Source organism: Pygoscelis adeliae, unplaced genomic scaffold (assembly GCF_000699105.1).
Source record: "Pygoscelis adeliae isolate BGI_AS28 unplaced genomic scaffold, ASM69910v1 Scaffold208, whole genome shotgun sequence".
In the NCBI taxonomy this organism is placed as follows: Eukaryota; Metazoa; Chordata; class Aves; order Sphenisciformes; family Spheniscidae; genus Pygoscelis; species Pygoscelis adeliae.
Window position 1 is genome coordinate 766,352 of NW_008825290.1, and position 18,331 is coordinate 784,682.

The following is an 18,331-nucleotide window of genomic DNA, read 5'->3' on the forward strand; positions in this document are numbered from 1 at the left end:
ATCACTGAGCACTTGCTGCTTTTTGTCCAAGTCATTACACAGCACCCATGTGTACCCACAGTAAAAGAACAGATGACGGGGGCTGTCTTGCCATTTCCATGTGGCCCTTCAGAGATTTTAGCAACTTTCATCCACGAGAGTGAAATCAGATCAGTTGAAAGAATACCACAAATTCGTTTTGGATGAGACAGCCCAGGAACACACTGGGGGCTGGGGATCAGTGGTAGGACACAAAGAGTGAGTCCTGCTCCATCAGCCTGTTTGCAAAGGTGAGAGTTGAGCTCACAGGTCTTCTTGCAGAGCCCCCCTCTGGGGACACTTCTCCTTCAAGCCAGAGGATGGGCCAGGGTTTCTCGGTGCTCGTCAAGCCTGAAGACCTCATCTATAAGGTAAAAGGAGCATGGAGAAGCAAGAACAGGAAATGTGGGTCACCGAGCCAAATCCCCAGCCCTGGCAATACAAGGTTGCTGCCATCTCGTGGCTGGCTCTGGCCATGCAAAGGTTACGGGGGACATTTTTCAAGCTGGAAAATTTTGCATTGAGATGAAATCTTTCCTGGAAGTAAGCTTCAGCTGGACGGAGCAGGGGGTAAACAGCAGTGCCAGTGGTTAGACCCCATAGGGCCATGGCACTTGGGTATCACAGCTTTGCTGTTCACAAGAGGTCTCCTGCTTGCCTTATGCACCAGCTGCTCGCCCCTGTTTGGAATGGCTCCACCCCAAGTCATAGTAACTCTTTTTCTGTCAGGCCGTCACTTCCTTGTGCCCTATAACCTACGGAGACAGGAGACATCCCTCTTGCTGTCGAGAGGCCCTGGATTTGCTGTGCACATGCAGCAGTCAATGCATGTGGCCGTTCAGCCTGGCCTTCACGACGGTCTGGTGCTGGGAAGGGAGAAGAACTGCAGGGAAACAGAGACATGCTGGGATCAGATGGGGTGGATATGGTCTCCAGCACTGTTTCTTTTGGCATCTTTCATTGAGCTGTGGTGCTGATGCAGGGATTTGTGCTGTGAATAAAGTACAAATGGAGGAGAACCACATGGTCACTGTTTCTCCCCCTTTCAGCCTCTCTACAGAGCTCAGCAGCATGCACAGACCTTGCAAGAAGTGTGTGAGCAGCCATATATTCCCCATGGGATCTCCATAACCATCCTGAAGCTGCTGCCCCCCAGGCAGGAGAAAGGCAGGAGAACAGTGTCCTAAGGAGACCCACCAGCAAAAAAACTTCTCCTGACAGCTCAACAGAGAACATACTGAAGCAGAGCTGGCTGCACTGCCTTCAGCAGAGCTCTTGTAGGCGGTGTCTTGTGGACGCTCGCTTGAGGATCCCCCCTCCTTCCTCGTGTCTAACCCTGGGAATAGGCTCTGACTTCCCCTTCTCCCTCCTGGGATGCTCCGAGTTCCGCAGCCGCACAATTCACCGGGAAACACAGGAACAAGAGTTCCAGAGAAAGAAAAACCTGCCAATCCATTTGGTATTTCCATGGTGTTTGCTGGTTAACTTCCAGGCTTTTCTCTTTGTGCGGTACGTATTGTGGCTCACATCGCAGAAACTGAAGTGAAATACTTAAGTAAATGAGTCCCCTTGGGAAGACTCCAGGCAATGGGGAGATGACTGCTCAGTGACCTGTGCAGCATCCTGGGTACACGGGGAGTTTCCCGTAATGATAAGACTACAAAGGAATATTTATTTATCTAGATACTTATTCAGCTTTCATCTCTGGCAGTGTTTCTCAATCAGCCATTTCAAAATGTTTTGCCAACGCTAATTAACCCTTGCAACACCTCTGCGGTAGGGATCAGCATCCCCACGTCACAAACGGGGTGACTGAATGGAGAAGACAAGTAACCCCTTCACATCACAAACTGGGTGACCAAGGAGCGGAGAAGACAAATAACCCCTTCAAAAAAGAAAGTAAGAGAGCAAAGAAATAATGATATCCTGAAATCCCAATCCCATGTCCTAACAAAACCACCCCCTACAAGCCCCTGCATCTGCAGACATCCTGTTGGAAACGCAGGCAGCAACCTGCCATTCTTACCATGAAAGCTGCCTTTCTCGGCTGTGCACCGAGGAAGCACGTCCAGACATTTAATAAGCCCCAAAAACATGGTGCCCTGAAGCAACATTACACAACCCAGAAACCCCTAACGAGCTGCAGCACTGGGCAGCCACACAACCTACACCACCAGGCAGATTTTCCCATGATGTTGCACATGCTATTTATTCCATTCATTAACCAAGTTAATGGTGGCTAAGAATAGACCCCAGATGTCCTTCTGGCCTTAAAAACTTGTTTGCCCTCAAGGAAATGCAAAGCCTAAGTGGCTTATGGCATGTGTGGGACACAATGAATGAACCAAAGCTATGAAGAGCTTGCACATTTCCAAGAATTCACAGAATACATCTCTGGTTTTAAATAACCTCTGTTCCAGTTTGGGGAAATAAGTGTTTAGCTAGGATAGCACGGAACAGAGCAATGGATATATAAATGTATCACTCATTGATACAGACATTACGCTAGACAGAGCCATAGCTGTTCAAAGGTCTTAGTTTTCTGTTATCTATTTCTGTGATGTTACCACTGCGGCAAATTCACAATTCTGTAATAAACTGGTATTTCTGAACAAAGACGATTTGATATTATGCCTTTAGAAAAATGCATCTTAAGTACAATTTATTCCTGAATTTTTTTTTTTGGTAATGGAAATTATTCTATAGTCTCATTTTTTATACATATTCCCCAATACATTTGGGAAATTTCCCAAAACATACTAAAGATAGCACTATGGTTTTCTGCATCACTGCTAAAAATCAAAGCATTCATGTGCAGAATAAAGAGAAATTTCTTTCTGTATAAGCATTTTCCTTCTGTTGCTGAATCCAGTCTTTTGATAATCAGCAATTACAGAAAAGAACTATAACAATCAAATGGGAGTTTGCACTCACAGAAATCATGCTATTTATTGCATGAGTTATTCAGATGGAGAAAGCTGGAAACCTATCGGTAAATGAAAGAAACCGCTATTTCAGAAAGCTGAAATTGTATTAATACAGAGTCTAAAGAGCCTAGAGAAGAACACAATCCATTTGGAACTGATTTGGTCTTCTCAGAAACAGGAAAGAGAAAATATGGGGATTTAAGGATCTTTTCCTCCTTTTAAATGTATTGCTTTTTTCAACTGATATTTTATCAAACCATCTTCAGTATTATATGGTATTATGGAACATGATATTTGGGATTCAATAGCAGTATTGACTTGGGGAACCTCCAGTAAATAACAGTTCATTCACCCATACCACACATAGCCTCCAAACTGTGACTGTTCAGACTTTACAAATAGAAGGACCAAGGCAGAGACTGTAAGTCACACAGTGACTAAAAACTACAGTCATTTCCACACTCAGGAGCTCCAGCTCCCATTTCCTCAACCCACTGCTTTGCTTGCAGAGATGGGGTTAAATATCCGATTCCCAGGCCATGTGGACTGAAATAATGAATAAAGAACCCAGCAAGCCAGGGAGACCTCTTCCACCGCAAAAGTTTTCTTCCTTTTCCATCCTGTCGTCTGGTTTGAACTTCAGCAAGCTGCCTGCTCGGGAGACCTACCGATGTGCCTGCATTGCAGCCAGGCAGGTGATTCTGTGAAGCCTCCCGCGGTGGCCGGGCTCCAGGAGGACCCACCTGGCTCAGCCCCGCTCCATCGGGGCAGGGGCACTTGTCCCAGCCGCAGGGGAGCCAGACCTAGCGCCAGAAGGGAGCGATGCATCCCTCCCACGCGTGCGGGTCAGATGCTCCCAGGCAACGGGAGTGCAGGTTTCCATGGCAGTGCAAACAAGAGGCGGTGAAAGCCCGGAGCTGAGCCGAGCTGCGCCGCGGCCACGGCCACGGCCACGGCCACGTCCACGTCCCCATCTGACCACAGCCCCCCTGTGGAGAGGAGCCCAGAGGAGCTCTTCTTTGGGTGAGAAACCAAAAAATAAAGGGGGTGAGGGCAATCACAGCAATTTCTTTTCTGTTTTCGACATCAGATACAGCGCCTCACTCAGACAAGCGGAGGTGCTGGCGTGTGTCACGGGGAAATCACACGCACTAACCATCTCCTTCTCCGTGTGCAAGTGGCGGGGTATGTATTGGGAAATGGGACACATCTGTCCCTGGAAGAGTTGCTCTGTAGCTCAAAACTTGAGGTGGTTTCCCAGAGAGCATAATGAGCCTTCTCTGCAAGCGATGGTATCATTTAAATAATTTGAGTGTATAAAACATATGCTTATTCATTGCTCTGGGAACATGGTGGATGGGTTTTATTGTATTTTTTTTAGAACTGTTTGCATGTTTACTTTGGCATATTTTTTTCTGTGCAGCAGCTTGATGCTAGGGAAAAGCACTGAATAAATGTTTCCGTAAATTAAAACCATAAACGCCTTATCTACTGATTCACATACTACTGGCCATTGGTATGTAGCTACTGAAACATAAAAATGTCAGAGGCAGTGAAATATATGCCAAATGATTCTAGCAACAAAACAATTTTTTATTTGCATTATTGAGCTTAATAATTATAATTAGCACAACTAGCGCTTCTGTAGCTTTTGGCATTATTTCCAGAGTGACGTGCAAACAATCTATTAAAAAAACCCCAACAACGTCAAACCATAAATACCTTGATAAAATGAATATTTATAAGTTAACCTTAGAAACAAATTCCTATGCTTCACTAAAATTATATTATAAAGCACTGTTTATCTCTGAGAGTTTCACTGACAATTATTTTCCATATGCCAGTATCCTCTGCCTAGTCCTGCTTTTCAGTCCCATTCCTTGTAGCAGGAATTTAAATCAACTACATGAACGAGAAGATCTCTATGAGAAGGGTTTTAGATTACAGAAGTCAAGGTGCGCACTAAGAGGGCTGAACATCCAGGTATTTGCTGCAACAGCTCTGCATATTTCACAGAGTGTATTCAACTGAACGCTGCAGGCGTTTGACTGCCTTCCTACCCCTGCCCTGATGGGGTTTTCTCCAAAACTCACGTCATCAGCAGGGGTTATGTTGTTCCAGGATGTAGACGAGGGTCCCCTAGAGCGAAATATCCCATTAAGTTATACGAAGTTCAGAGAGACATGAAATCTAAACTACCAGTCAAGAAGGCTTTTGGAAAAGGTGCTTCAAGAACTGAGAAGGAGAGAGAAAACATTTGGGATGTATTAAAACAGCCTAAATTCTACCTCAGCCTCTGTGTCAAACAGTGAAAGTTTGACACCTCCAAAGAATAAGATGCTAATTGGGCAGCTGCAGAAACAGAACCAATAGGAAACACAAAGCATCGAGGACGCACATGGAAATTAGGCCAGATGAGTTTAGCTCAAAATACATAAAAACTGGAGGCTGTTCAGAGCAAAAAACGATGCTCTAAAATAGCCTTAAAACTAGTGCAAGCGGAAGAGAATATTTTCTGCTGTGTCTTATACCAGTGCAGATCAGGAACGGTCCCAGCAGCAGAATTGCATCAATTGAACTAATACCTCACTGGGACCCAGCTTGCTGCCCTTGTTGATTAGAGGGTAACTTTAACAATGGTCTATCTGTTCTTTGTAAGCGAGATCGTTACAATTATGCCTTTTCCCCTAGGATCCATAGCAAAGACTACAAAAAGAGACTGGATTCAGAGAAACAAAAACCTAACCTTCAACAGTTTGCCAGCCTAAAATTAAACACGACAGAGTTCTCTACAGCATGTCTGTGCTGTCCAACAATCATTCAGCCTTATCACAAGAAACCCACAGTGCTGAAGCAATTACTGGTAAGAGCTTTAGGGAGTAAAAATGTTGCTTGTGAACCAGCAATGGGAGGATGAAAAAGTATGGGTGTGGATCAAAACAGGAGATGTGGGTGGAACAAGAGGCAAGGGACTTGAGTTGCTTGTTATCTCCAAATTGTTTTGTCTTTGCTTTCCCATCAGTGTGCGTGTAAGGAAGACTATGTTTTACACAGCTTTCACATAAGCCAGGGATTAACATCTCCTTTTTGGAGTCAGAACACAAATATTTTCCAGTTTACTGAAGCTTTTTGTTAATTCCTACAGACACAAAAGGCTCAGTGGTTAAGGTCCAGAAAGCCCCTAGGCCCATCACTGCTGTAAAACCTGCTGCGTCAGTTACTGGCAGGTCCCAGTTGATTGATTTATTTATGGTTTTCCTTGGGCCAGGGTCAAAGATGCCATCTCCACATACAGAGTCAACATCTAAAAGTCTCTCTTCCAAACCTGGAATGGAAACCCAGCCTGTGCTGTCAGGTAAGGTCATGATGCTCCAGCAGCTTTTCGTTGTTAGGTCAAAGGAGAGGACTGTATTCAGACTCTTCTGGCCATGATCAGATGAGACAGGTAAAATAGCTCCAGACTTACAAAAATCCCTGGCTGAAATCCTGAGTTGATCAGCAGATGTGGTCAAGTGACATAAACCATACAGAGGTCTCAGTTACATCACTGGCTTCTTATAAGCCCTATTCAGCTCCCCACTCTTGAGTCAGCATTGTTAGGCATCTGCAGCTGTGAGCACAGCTGCCCACCCTTCAGGCGTGATGCAGCAAAGTCCCTTTGCACTGGGTCCTGATAGTCTGCCTTGCGTCTTCTACATCCTCATCCATTTTTTGCAGAAAGCCCAGAAGAGGAGGAAGAAAACCCCATGAAAAATCCATTTACAATTCCTCCAGATATCGATATTTTCTCAATAAGGGACAAGGAAAGAAAAAAGGCTAAGGCGGTATGTATACATGCTTTAGGCCAATGTATATACAAGCAGTTCACTAGGGCAGGCAACCAACCGATATAATACCAAAATTTAGTGCATGACAGAAATAACAGCTGTCAAATTCAGCTGAGATTCCCCCAGATCAGCTTCAAGTCCACCGAAGTCCATGATGAGAGATTAACTTTGCCAAGAGCAGATCTGAGCACAGGCTTGCTCGTTGCTAGTGCAAAATCTGGATATTGTCACTTTACTTACTTACTTCAAGGTAGATTTACCACTCGCTCCTGTTCCTGGAGAAGATACCTGCCAGTGCTGTTAGCATTGATTTCTACATAAAGCTTTGGTGAAAGATCTTTTGCTTTCCACTTCAACAGGCTTGACTTTCTGCTTGGGACGCTGTATTCCAATGTTTGATGTGACCTTCTTCTGAACTGCCAACAAAATGAATGCCTAGGAAGAAGGATGACATGGGTTTCATGCCTTAGGTTTCTCTCCATAAGATAGGGAATTGCAACCCACCAGACCATAGAGCTGGGTCTCAGGAATGTCTCTTTCTTCCTTATTTCTGCAGTGGACTTTCATTAGAGCATGCAATCCAGAGGGGGTGAGAAGTCATGGAGAGGTTGTCGCATCTCTGAGAGGTCTGATTGTTGCATGTGGTTGCAGAAGCCAGGCAGTAGTGTGGAAGCAAGAGCTCTTTGTTTCTAAATCACAAAGGGAGAGCTCCAAACAAGCTTAAGCAAGCCGCCTCACCTCACATTGATGAATGATAGTCTGGTTTTAGCTTGGGTTGAAGGTCACTATATAAGTATGGGGAAGGGCTTAGAAAGAAGTGCACCAAGGATGTCGGCCGAGTGATGTCCTCAGCCTAACCCATGCCCAAACTGTGCAAAGAGCAATGAAGTACACCTCAGCCCATGTGAAAGCACTGAGCATGAACAACCTTTTACCCTCCAGAAAGCTCTGGAGTGGTTTGAGTAGATCCTCTCAATCTGAACTTGAGGATATACATGCCTTTGTGAAAGTTGGACTGAGTCAGTATTGAGCATGGGCTGTCCTTTTGTTCCCTCTTACTAAGGGACTTGAAGGATGAATCTCTGAAAATTTCCATTCTCTCCCAGGAATAATCCAGGAAGGAAAAATGAGGACACTGAGTAGGTCCAAACTGGCACAGCTGGTGGCTAGATGCAGAATACAAATCAACAAACTAATGAGAACAAATGCTAAGAAATGAAGTGTTTCAGTTGCCTCAAGAGAGAATATCGTTGGGATTAGTCAGATAAACCAGGCAACCATGCATCAGCAGGATATCAGTAGCCTGCAAATTTCTAAACTGTGAATAACGACTCATGTCTTTAAAAACCACAGCAAACAAAGCACATAATCAAACTGTCCACATAACTGACTTCTCCTCATAGGAACGTGAAAGGATGAAGACCATGAAAATCCATGAGAAAATGACTTACTCTGCTAAAATAAAAGCAAAGCAAAAAGGGTTGAGGAAAGCTCTGCAAAAGGAAGAAGAAGAGGAGGGCAGAAAACAGGCAACAAATGAAGAGAGACTGAAAACTCTTCAGGAGAGTCTTTCATGGAAGATAGCCATTAAAAAAGGTAGGGAACAGTTACTATCCTTGTAGCGGTGCTGCTCAGCTGAGTAACAGCCTAAAGTAAAAATCAAAGAGGGGATGGGAGTAGCAGTTAGCTCTAGCTGACTTTGGTGAGCTCTTGCAAACACAATAGTTACATGCTGCATCTTGCCAGCTTACGTGTGGCTGGGCCATCTCCATCTCATGCATTTACATACAGAGCATGTATCACCCCCACCGCAGTAGCCTGGATTCCACCATCCCCTATGGCCTCTGCAGTAGCTGTGAGCTCTGGGAATAGGCTGGGAGTCAGCTGAGAGTTTGCAGGACCTTGTGTCATGCGGACATTTCTACTAAGCTGACCTAAAGTTGGATTTTAGTGGATCCGGGCCTAAACTTTCTGCCTCTGACATGAGGAGTAGCTTTGCCATTAATGTCTAGAGGACATTGACCTTTGTAAGGACCAGATTCTCCACTCCATTCTACCTGGCTTTACTCCATGAAAGCCCATATGAAACTGATCCTAAACAAGGTCAAAACTATAATAAAATAATCAGTATTGCTGGCTCCAATGCCAACCACATCCATGCTCACAGCAGCCTCCGTATTCACTGTGTTTTGCCTTGGCCATATTTCCCCCTCTAGTCTGAGCAACTTTATATCCTCATTTCAGATTACCCATTAGAAAAGGAGACCTTCCGTGACTACATAAATGACAGAAGAGAGGTATTTTTACTTGAGGTATTTGGCTTTAAGAATGTTACTTTCTGTTCGTTTAATTATTCTTCTCTGTGTTGCTTTGTTTTGGTTTTTTCCCCCCCTGAGATCTATTGCCTGGAGATCATACCAAGGAGGCACACATCAGACCTCACGAACTGATTGTCCAAGTCCTGTGTTAAAGACACTCATAGCCTATAGCCCAGCAATCCCAACCAAGAAAGAAGGAACATAGGTCATTTGCACCATCCAGTAGCAGCCAAGCAACTATTTCATTTGTGAGATGCACAGATATACTGACAATTTGGCTCCTGCTGTCCTATACATAAATTATAGCTGGGAGCCGTTCTGAACTCAAAATAAGGGAGCCGTGCTGGAATATCCCCATTACTCACCTCTATTATTGTGCTGTAACACAACTGAATAATCTTTGTCAGCCCAGAGTCAATGCAGTGCTGCGACTACTGGATTCTCTCTTTAATTTCACTGCTTATTTGCTACGTTACTACTGAAATATCTCCTGGCCTCTATGTACCTAGTTTGCACTAAGACACATATTTTAGTTTGAAATCCTTACCCTCTCCGCCAACAACTATAAGGTAATAAGGTAACCAAGAACAAAGCTAAACCAACATACCTTTAAAATCAACCAACCGATGTGACTGTGTTGCCTTTTGCGTTCATTTCAGTATGCCATGGCAGTAAAGCGAGATGAGATTCAAAGGATGGAGAACGTAGCAAAGAACAAGGAAAGAAAACTGGAAAAGGCTGAATACTACCTGGAGAAGGATGCTGCCATGTTTGACGAGTTCCTGAAGGAGAACCACAAAAACTCTGTTCAAGCCCTGAAAATGTAATGGAAGTTGAGAGAACCACTTGTGTGCTTTTTTGCGCTGGACACAGGAGGTCTTTTACTTGACCTCCGCGCAGGGTTTTGGCTAGCAAATGCTCTATGTCTGAGTTTGCTCACAGTTACAGTCCTGATGGCACTTTCCCCCCCCACATTCAATGAAAGAGAGGAAGAACAATAGCTGGGGAATCCCCTCATTACAAAAGCCTTTGATTTGGCTGCAGCAAGGAACCTGCTGTTGACCCCACCACTTCCATTCTTCTCACAACACCCTTACGAGAGGGATATGCTTCTGCCCAACACCTCACAGGAGAAACAGTCCCCTAAGTGAAGCAAGCCGAGCACTTTGGCCCGTTACAGGTATCACAAGGGCAGAGCAGCAATTGATGTTCAGCAGCAGCCAAATTAGGGAGGGCCTTAACCTGGAAGCATCGCTGGAACCCCATACTCTCTTTGCCAAGACAAGCAGGGCCTTCAGGCAGGAGCCAAGCATCACCTGGGATACAACTATAAGAGATATTTGTAGTGCTCCCCCACATCTTTTTCTCTGTTTTATGTGCACCTCACTACCTGCAATTCACTACCCGCTTACTGCTAAATTGTTTTATGGCTTACGTTTATGCATTCTTCCCTAGTGCCGAAAAAGAAACCGCAGCAAAGACAAAGAAAATAACGGAGATCCAGGCAATCACTTCCCAAATAGAGAACCTCCAAAGGTAATGGTTGCACACTATTCCTGCCTAGCCTTTAGCAGCTCCTACAGCGCTATACCCTCACAGCCCTTGGGGGAAAAGGGAATTGAGGAAAAAGATTTCTGAAAATGTTCAATTTTAAGAGTCAAAATGTTTCAGCTTTTGTTTTCCAGATGCTGGCTTTGTTTCTAAAACAACTCAGCTAGTTTTTAAATTATATTTTTTAAAAGTATAAACATTCCAAAACCAAAATTAAATGCTTAGTCTCAGATTAAAAACCAAACAAAACTAGGTAATGCATTTTAATGGTGACCTGGGGAAAGAAAAAAACCCCACCCTATAATTCCCATTATGTGTTGAGCTGGCAAGCTTTCTCATTCATTTTCAAGTAAAAAATCCAAAATTAGCAAGCCCAGTGCCATAGCAAGGGTCTGGCCACAGAGACGTGACCAGACAGCTTCCACATGAGGAACCACAGAGAGCACGCAGGGCAGGTTCCCATTTGTCTTTGCATGTCCATGAAGACACGTGCCCTCTTGTCCCTTCTCTGGGTGAAGCTGAATATCAAGAGTTAGAAAGAACCTGTTCAAACAGGGGCTTTCCTCCCTGCTAACAAACTTTGTCCACTTCTCTCAACCCAGTGATATATCCAGATTCAAGCATACTCTTCAGGAGTACAAGATGTACAGGGACTTCCTCTATCAACTATCTCCGAAAGAGTGGCAGGAGGAACATGGAAAAAAGCACACAAAGGAAAAGGATTTGAAAACAACACACAAAGCTAATGAAGAAAGTGCCTCGCCTCCCACCACCGCAGAGCAGGGTGAGTGCCAGGGAAAAGCTACCCACTCCTCACTGGGACAGCTCCATGCTCTAAGTGTACATCTCTTCTTGTCTCCAGGCCAGGGTCTGACAGCCAGGACAAACGCTGCCAGTCCCTATAGTACCAGTTATATAGACGTGCCAAGTTCCCTGCTGTCTTCAAAAAGTTTGGATTTCAGGTCATTACATGAGATCAGGCCACAGCTCAAAAATTTCCTGAAGCCTCTATCAACAAGAAAACTGTAAGTACAAGACATTGGAAACAACAGACTTAAGTACTGTAGAGAGCACTCAACTGACTGGGACTCAGTATAGAGGAAACCTACTCCTCACCTTCACTGTGAGCACACTGAGATCTGGGTCTTATTGGAACAAATGAAAATACCAGTAGAAAGCCATCAGGTGTGCAAGTCAGGACCTATGTACCTACTCCAACAGAGCCTCATCCTCAAATCCTCTGCTGAGAGCCTTGCCCAAAGAATTTGGGCCTTGAGGTAACCCCAGGAGGAATCATAGACCTTGGGCATTTGTCCTGGAGCAAAGCTTCTCTGCAGCCTATTTGTGGCTGAGATATTGGTTCCCACTGTTGGTCACAGCCGCCATGCAAATAGCTGCCTGTTGTTTTGCCATTAATGAAGGTCTGAGGCCACTGTAGACCCACATTGCATTGAGCGTCTACTTTCAGTAAGAGCCTTCAGCCAGTATATGCTGGGATACAGGCAGAGTAACACTGCTGTAATGTAGGCAGGGCCAGCCTAAGAAGAGGAGGGGGAGTATGAGACAAGTATGACCAGTTCCAGCTTCTTGAGGCAAAGAAAGCAATTGTCTGGAAAAGCAAAGCGTGAGTGGCTGGTGAGTTTCCTAAGGCCAAAAAAACTGGTTACCAACAGGGTTTGAAGTAAGTCATTGCTTGCAGGGCCATTTCCCCTGCCTCCACTCAGAGTGTTGCAGGTGCCAGGTTCTCCCAAGCAGGGCTGGCGTGTGCCACCCCTTGTGAAGCCACTGCAATTACTGGGCTGCTGCCACATGGCAGGAACGATGTGGACACAAGTGGGGCTGGCACTAAGATGATGCAAATGGAGGTTTTTCACCCCTCCATGGCACAGGTTGACAGGTGCAAGTGAAGGTGATGAGCAGGCTCTGCTGCCAACATCAGTCAGGCACCTCTTGCCTTGCTCTTCCAGCTCTATGAGCTGGCTTGTCCCTGGGGCTGAGCAGGGAAGAAAGAGGCCCCACTGCTGGTTAATGGTAGTAGGCTGTGCAGCGGAAGAAGCAGTCAACAACCTTCTCCCAAGGCAGGTAAAAACTGCAGACTCCCATGGTGGCTACACCATGTTGTTTAGGAGCAGTACCACATCCTACACGGAGCACAAGGCTTTCTCTACACTTGCTGTGCTGCTGCCTGAGCCTTTTTAGTAAGGCTCTTACCTCTGCCTTCTCATTGCCCAAGAGCCAAATCCTCCCATCGAGTTTAAAGGCGTTTGGATCAACACCCTCAGTTCAGGCTCATGCTTCGTGTCCCGACCCTGCTGGCCAGCAGAGCCCGGAGCAGCTCAAAAGGCAGCTTGCTTGTGGACAGATGTAGCTCCCACGCTGCATGTTTGTGTGACCCCTCGCTCCTACTGACCCCCAAACAGCCCACAGCCACGGGGGGGCAAACGTGTGAATGTGCAAAGGACTGTTCAGGAGCAAACAGCAACAGCAAAAAAACCCAGTGTTCATAATTCACTAACAAGGTCTCCTTTGAGCTATCATTTCTCTAAGGGCCTGATGCACAAAATGCTTTTTCAGAAGTTCATTGGAGGATGCAGAAAGTGAAACCTGCTCGGACGAAGATGAGGTCAGGAGTCTCATGTTGAAATATTTACACTTTCTGTTTGTCCTGTGTCATTTATTGATGTTACTAATTTCTCCCACCTTCTAACCATTCATTACGGTATTGGGGAGTTACTGTAGCCACTAATTATAAATGTTTGCTTATACATTCATAAATGTTCATGTTTTAGTAACACGTATTATAAATACCTTATTTTAACTTTCCTCCTCCACTTTCCAAAAACCTACCATGATCTCAAAGCTTGCCATCCCCCAACAAGATATGATATCATATAACAGGAGATTTTGAAATTAATGAAGTTAATGTTTTATGTCTGAAATTGAAGTTTTCCCACTCACAGATGTTTGCACCACTTTTTACTCCCCAAAATACAACTTGTTTTGTGGGTGAGCTACTGAGGCAGCGTAAAGCTACGCACATGGCAGGAAGGTGGGAGACGTTTGTCCGTGGACAGTCACGGACCTCTCTATGTGGGAGAGCATTTGAACAGCCAGGGCTAGTGCAGACCAGCCTCCATGTAGTTCAACGGAAAAGAAACTAGAGGAGGACAAAAACTCATGGCATGTGTTTTCCACTCCAGGAGCCTGAGTTGTATTTTACTGATCCCCAACAACTGCTGTCTATTTTCACGGAGATGGAGGAAGAGAACTTGTCCTTGATCCAGAATTCCCAGGAGATCGAGGAAAGTTTGGACAAGGTCCAACACACTTTCATCACCACACATGAAAGCATGTAAGTGTGATCCTGCAAGTGGTGGGAAGGGGTCCCTGTGCCCCAGCTTTCATAAGTGACCCCCTTCCCCTCACTAGCACCTTGCCATCAGGCTGCATGCTGCAGACTACACGTAATGCTGTTCACGCAGCACACAACAAAGAGTGTCTTTCTCATACCTTAGAGCCCAGCTGCAGCCCATCCAGCTCACTCACCATCTTGTGAGCTCCTAGGAAAGTGTCCCATCTATGTAGTTTAGGAGATAGGACTTGAGCTTGGGACTAGTTCCTTAGTCCTCAAGGCACAGGCTGGGGAACTGATGCATTTAGCATCCTGGAGTGGACATAAGCCAGAAGTAACGTGTAATTCTCATGAAGAAAGATCAAAGGAAGAAACAAGGCATGTCCTGGAGTAATTCAGACCAGCACCTATTCCGACTCAATGCAAAGCCTTCCTAGAGGAAGCCAGCAGGGAACCCAAGTGTAATTGCAATATAGTATTTCAATGGCAGGTAGACACACATATTCCCATTTAAAGTGTAGCTTATCCCCTTGTGAAAGTCTTTAAAGGTAATCTAATTCCCCCATTGACCTATTAAAAAGTCTTGAATGTTTAGCTATGCTAATTCTCCCTCCCCCACACCAGCACAGTAACTGTTACTCCAGAAAAATCACCAGTTCCTTCTGCTCTCAGAGCTGTGGGTGCAAGTTCCCCAGAAATGGCATGAAGCGTTGCCTCCATCTGCCGGCAGCAGGAGGGACGGTCCCAGGCTGGAAAGCAGCAGAGGAATCGTGTTTCAGAGATGCCCTTTCAAAATACCTCCTTTCTCTTCTTGCCTAGGGAGAAGAAGTTAGCAGAGCTGAAACAGCAGGTAGTCACCCTCAAATCCTCCATCGCCAAGGAAGAAGAGAAAGCAGCAGATCTGAAGCTCAAAGTTCACCTCTTTTCCTCTGGAGAATACAAAGCTGATGACCAGGTACATCCTGAGATCAAGGCAAGGGGGGTTAGCATGCATTCCTCTCTACCAGCCATATCCATCCTGGGAAAAAAAGCAGACAGTGGGTTGCGCTGGGGAGGGATCAGCACTGTTTCTGAGCAATGGAGCTATAGCAAGGGCAAGTTTGGGGCACTGCTGAGGCAGCAAAGTGGGGCAAATGCATCTGCTCCATGCAGCTGCTACAAGGTAGGAGTAGGGCTCGCAGAGGCAACCGGGCAGCTGCAACCTGTCCCAGGCCACAGCAAAGCTGGGAAGATGAGACCAACAGAAGAATGGCTCAATGCAGCCGTCTACCCCAGACACTGGTGCTAAGCAAACCAGGAAACAAGCAATTGAGTCTTGTTAAGGGAATTAAAGTGTATTGATTTCCTTTGCTTTTGGAGGGATGTTGTGGTTCTGCTGGGCAGAACCCAGCCATGCTTCTCACCATATCTCCTCTCATCTCTAGGACAAAATGCTCACAAGCCTGAACAAGAAGGTGCTGGAAGTCTATTGTCACTGCACTGGAGAAAATGAGGCAAACCTACCGACAGTGCAGATGCTAATGGTGATAGAAAAGCAGCTCAATGATTTACTGGACAACCTGGAGAAAGTCCCACCAGCAAAGATAGAACAGGCTCAGAAAGCCAAAAAAAAGGAACGGAGGATAAGGTAAGACAAGACCCTCTTCTGGAAATGGGGCCTCTATTTTTAAATGTTGACAGCCAAAAGCAAAGCCACTGAAAGAGCTAAATTCGTCAGATTAACCCAGGGAACTGTAACAGCAATCTGACAGCCCATGTGACCAATCCATCCCATTTTACTTCTGTAAGGGTTTCACATTCATAGTACTTGCATCTCCCGATCAGCGAGCAGCAGCCCACAGCTACATTAGAAAAGACCTGGAAGCTACATTAGAAAAGGGCAAAATCTGGAAGAGAATCATCATTTAAGAAGGCAATCTGCAGTAACAGTATTTAAACTGATTAGATAGAAAATTACTCCTCTGTAGTTATTTAACACACTCTAAGTCTGACATGCCTTGTTATTTTGTCAGGCTTCAATAGGTACATAAGGGCATTTGTCAGCAACGCCAGCTTTCAAATGTTTCTTCTACAAAACTCTCAAGTTGAACTTGTATTATTAAATTAAGTAGTAGCCAATTAACACAATAAATTTAGGTTCTGAGATGAGACACATTCCTTTTGGCTCAGTTACACACATTAAATTTCCCCTCACAAACAGCAAAGATGCAACGGGACAGCTGATTGTATCTGGCCATCCTCAGGTGAATCAGATCCAGCACAGGAAAAAAAAGATAGTGCAAGGATTTAAAGCCAGAACAGTGACATTTCCCTCCTACTTACTCTCTTCCTCTGCATCTTTCCTCACCTTTGTAGTAGAAGGGTATGATGCTTCTTCCTGATGTTCTGTGAATGGTTTTGCACTCTTAACTTACAAAAGAAAGAAGACACACTGGGGATGGAGGAGAATTCAGGAAGAAATCTGACCCCCGCAAATAAAAAGCAAAAACAAACAAACAAAAAAAGCTTCAAAGAGCATTTAAAGTTTTCCTGAAGATCACAAGGTTAAGAATTCATTTCCTCTCCGCTGCAGTGTTCCATAGCTTGAGCCCATTTCTGTTCTAGCGCTTCATTTCCATAGGGAATTGGAGCCAGTTAACAGCATCAGCCTCCACCGTGCCCATTTAGGCAAAGCGTAGCTCCATGGATGTAAAACCCTCTTACATCTGTACGTCACAGGCTTGGTTGCACTGGTGAGAACTTAAGACACAATACGCATCATTCAGCCACAAAGGTGGTGAGCATCCTGGTCAACTGTAGAGCGTAAGGCACCTGCTGAAGGTGGTACAGAGCATGTCTGCAACAGAGAACAACCGTCTGACACCTCCATTTGCAAAGCTTGACATGCTTTTTCCACCCCTCACTCCAGAGAGTAGGATCAACTGCAGCAAGTGTTCCCCTCTTACCACCTTCAAAGCAACAAACTCCAGCATCGGCTATACCAAACCCCTGTGCTCCGGTGGTCTTACACTCAGGTGTAAGATGTAATGTTAGATGTTGATGCTGTGTGCCAAAAGCATATTCGGTGTAGCTGCACACCACATTTAACCCATCCTTTATTTGCTCCCTTCAAAAGGCTCAGAGAGGAAAAGCTGAGACAACAGAAGCAGGAGCAGGAGGAAAGATTGCAAAGGGCCCTGGAAAGATCACAGGCAACTATAAAAAAAGAGGTAAGCGCAGTAATCCATAGAACACCTCGCCTCAACAGCCCACTTCAGAGAAGCTGGGGGTACTTGAGCATCAAGCATTCAAGGGAAGAGTGTTACTAGGGGCCTCCATAGCTGGGTGGGGATGGCACCCACTCAAGTGTAGCCCAATTTACAGGACTGATGTAACTTAAGCAACTGCTGGCAAGTCAGTTACACTGCAAGTTATTCTAGCTCAGTGTCCTTCCCTCGTCCTTATCCTATCCTTCTGTCTTGACCACACGGCCCCCTCTATTACTTGCCAATTTTCTCAGTAAGCTCATTTCAACTTGTTAACTTGGCAGTATTAAAAAAAGCGTGCAAATCAGCAAATGAGGAACCAGGCAGCAGCAAGACACTCCCAATAACGGGAGCAAGGCCCTAGATCAGCTCAGCCATACCATCAAACCATACCTTTTTTGGCATGTTCCACATTACGCCAAACTGAGCTTTGGCCCCTCAGGAGGCACAGCGCGGAGCTTCAGGCCACGGCTCCCGCTGCACGTTTCACAGGTCAACACAACAGTGAGGACATCCCAGTTCTCAGTCACACACCAAGCCGGTGACAGCATGGGCGATTGAGAACAGGCACCATGAGTCCCTGCCCCTTTACCCAAGGTAAAATAAGAGGGTTCTGCAGGCTCCCTCAGGTATTTCTTTGGACTTCCAACTCGCCTTCCTCTTGAGATAGTACAAATAAGGCTTTAGCCAGAAACCAGCTGCAGGTGCAATAGTACGTTGTAGCAAGCTGAAGGATGAGCACGTGCACAGCCTTCAGGTGCTTCACACTCATTTTCTAATAGAAAAAACACACTTTATAGACACACTGAAACCTGCCTAGAAAAGAGACAGCAAGGGGCCATGGACCCTCGAAGCAGGAGAGCCTGGCAGCATGAAGCAACTTTAGCTGCGTGGTTCAGACACGCTACTCCAACACAGCACTGATGCACGTGCCTCTTCTTCCTCTGCAGAGTGGCAGGAGGCTGATGTTCCGTTCCAACCCCCCTGCCAGGAAGGAGAAGAAAAAGCACAGCCAAGAACAAATGGATAAGGAGAAGGAAGAACAATTCTATTATTTCACTTGACAGCACAGCCTTAACCACAGCATGTAGAG

The 18,331-nt window shown here is 45.4% G+C and overlaps 1 protein-coding gene across 1 annotated transcript; it reads left to right on the forward strand.

Moving 5' to 3' along the window:
* Positions 1–6,275: 6,275 nt before the first annotated feature.
* CCDC37 (coiled-coil domain containing 37) lies at positions 6,276–18,302 on the forward strand. Its single transcript, XM_009329928.1, has 14 exons — positions 6,276–6,300; positions 6,663–6,769; positions 8,176–8,368; positions 9,017–9,084; positions 9,750–9,913; positions 10,546–10,626; positions 11,244–11,425; positions 11,504–11,666; positions 13,216–13,264; positions 13,842–13,993; positions 14,813–14,948; positions 15,418–15,620; positions 17,109–17,202; positions 18,189–18,302. The coding sequence occupies exons 1-14, from the start codon at positions 6,276–6,278 to the stop codon at positions 18,300–18,302; spliced, it is 1,731 nt and encodes a 576-aa protein (XP_009328203.1).
* Positions 18,303–18,331: the final 29 nt, after the last annotated feature.

Bases quoted from the DNA above. Each gene is read 5' to 3' on its own strand.
- CCDC37 (XM_009329928.1), top strand. From the start codon at position 6,276: ATGGAAACCCAGCCTGTGCTGTCAG. The intron at 9,085-9,749 runs GTATTTGGCTTT...CGTTCATTTCAG, and splicing joins GAGAGGTATTTTTACTTGAG to TATGCCATGGCAGTAAAGCG. The intron at 13,265-13,841 runs GTCAGGAGTCTC...TTTCCACTCCAG, and splicing joins CCTGCTCGGACGAAGATGAG to GAGCCTGAGTTGTATTTTAC.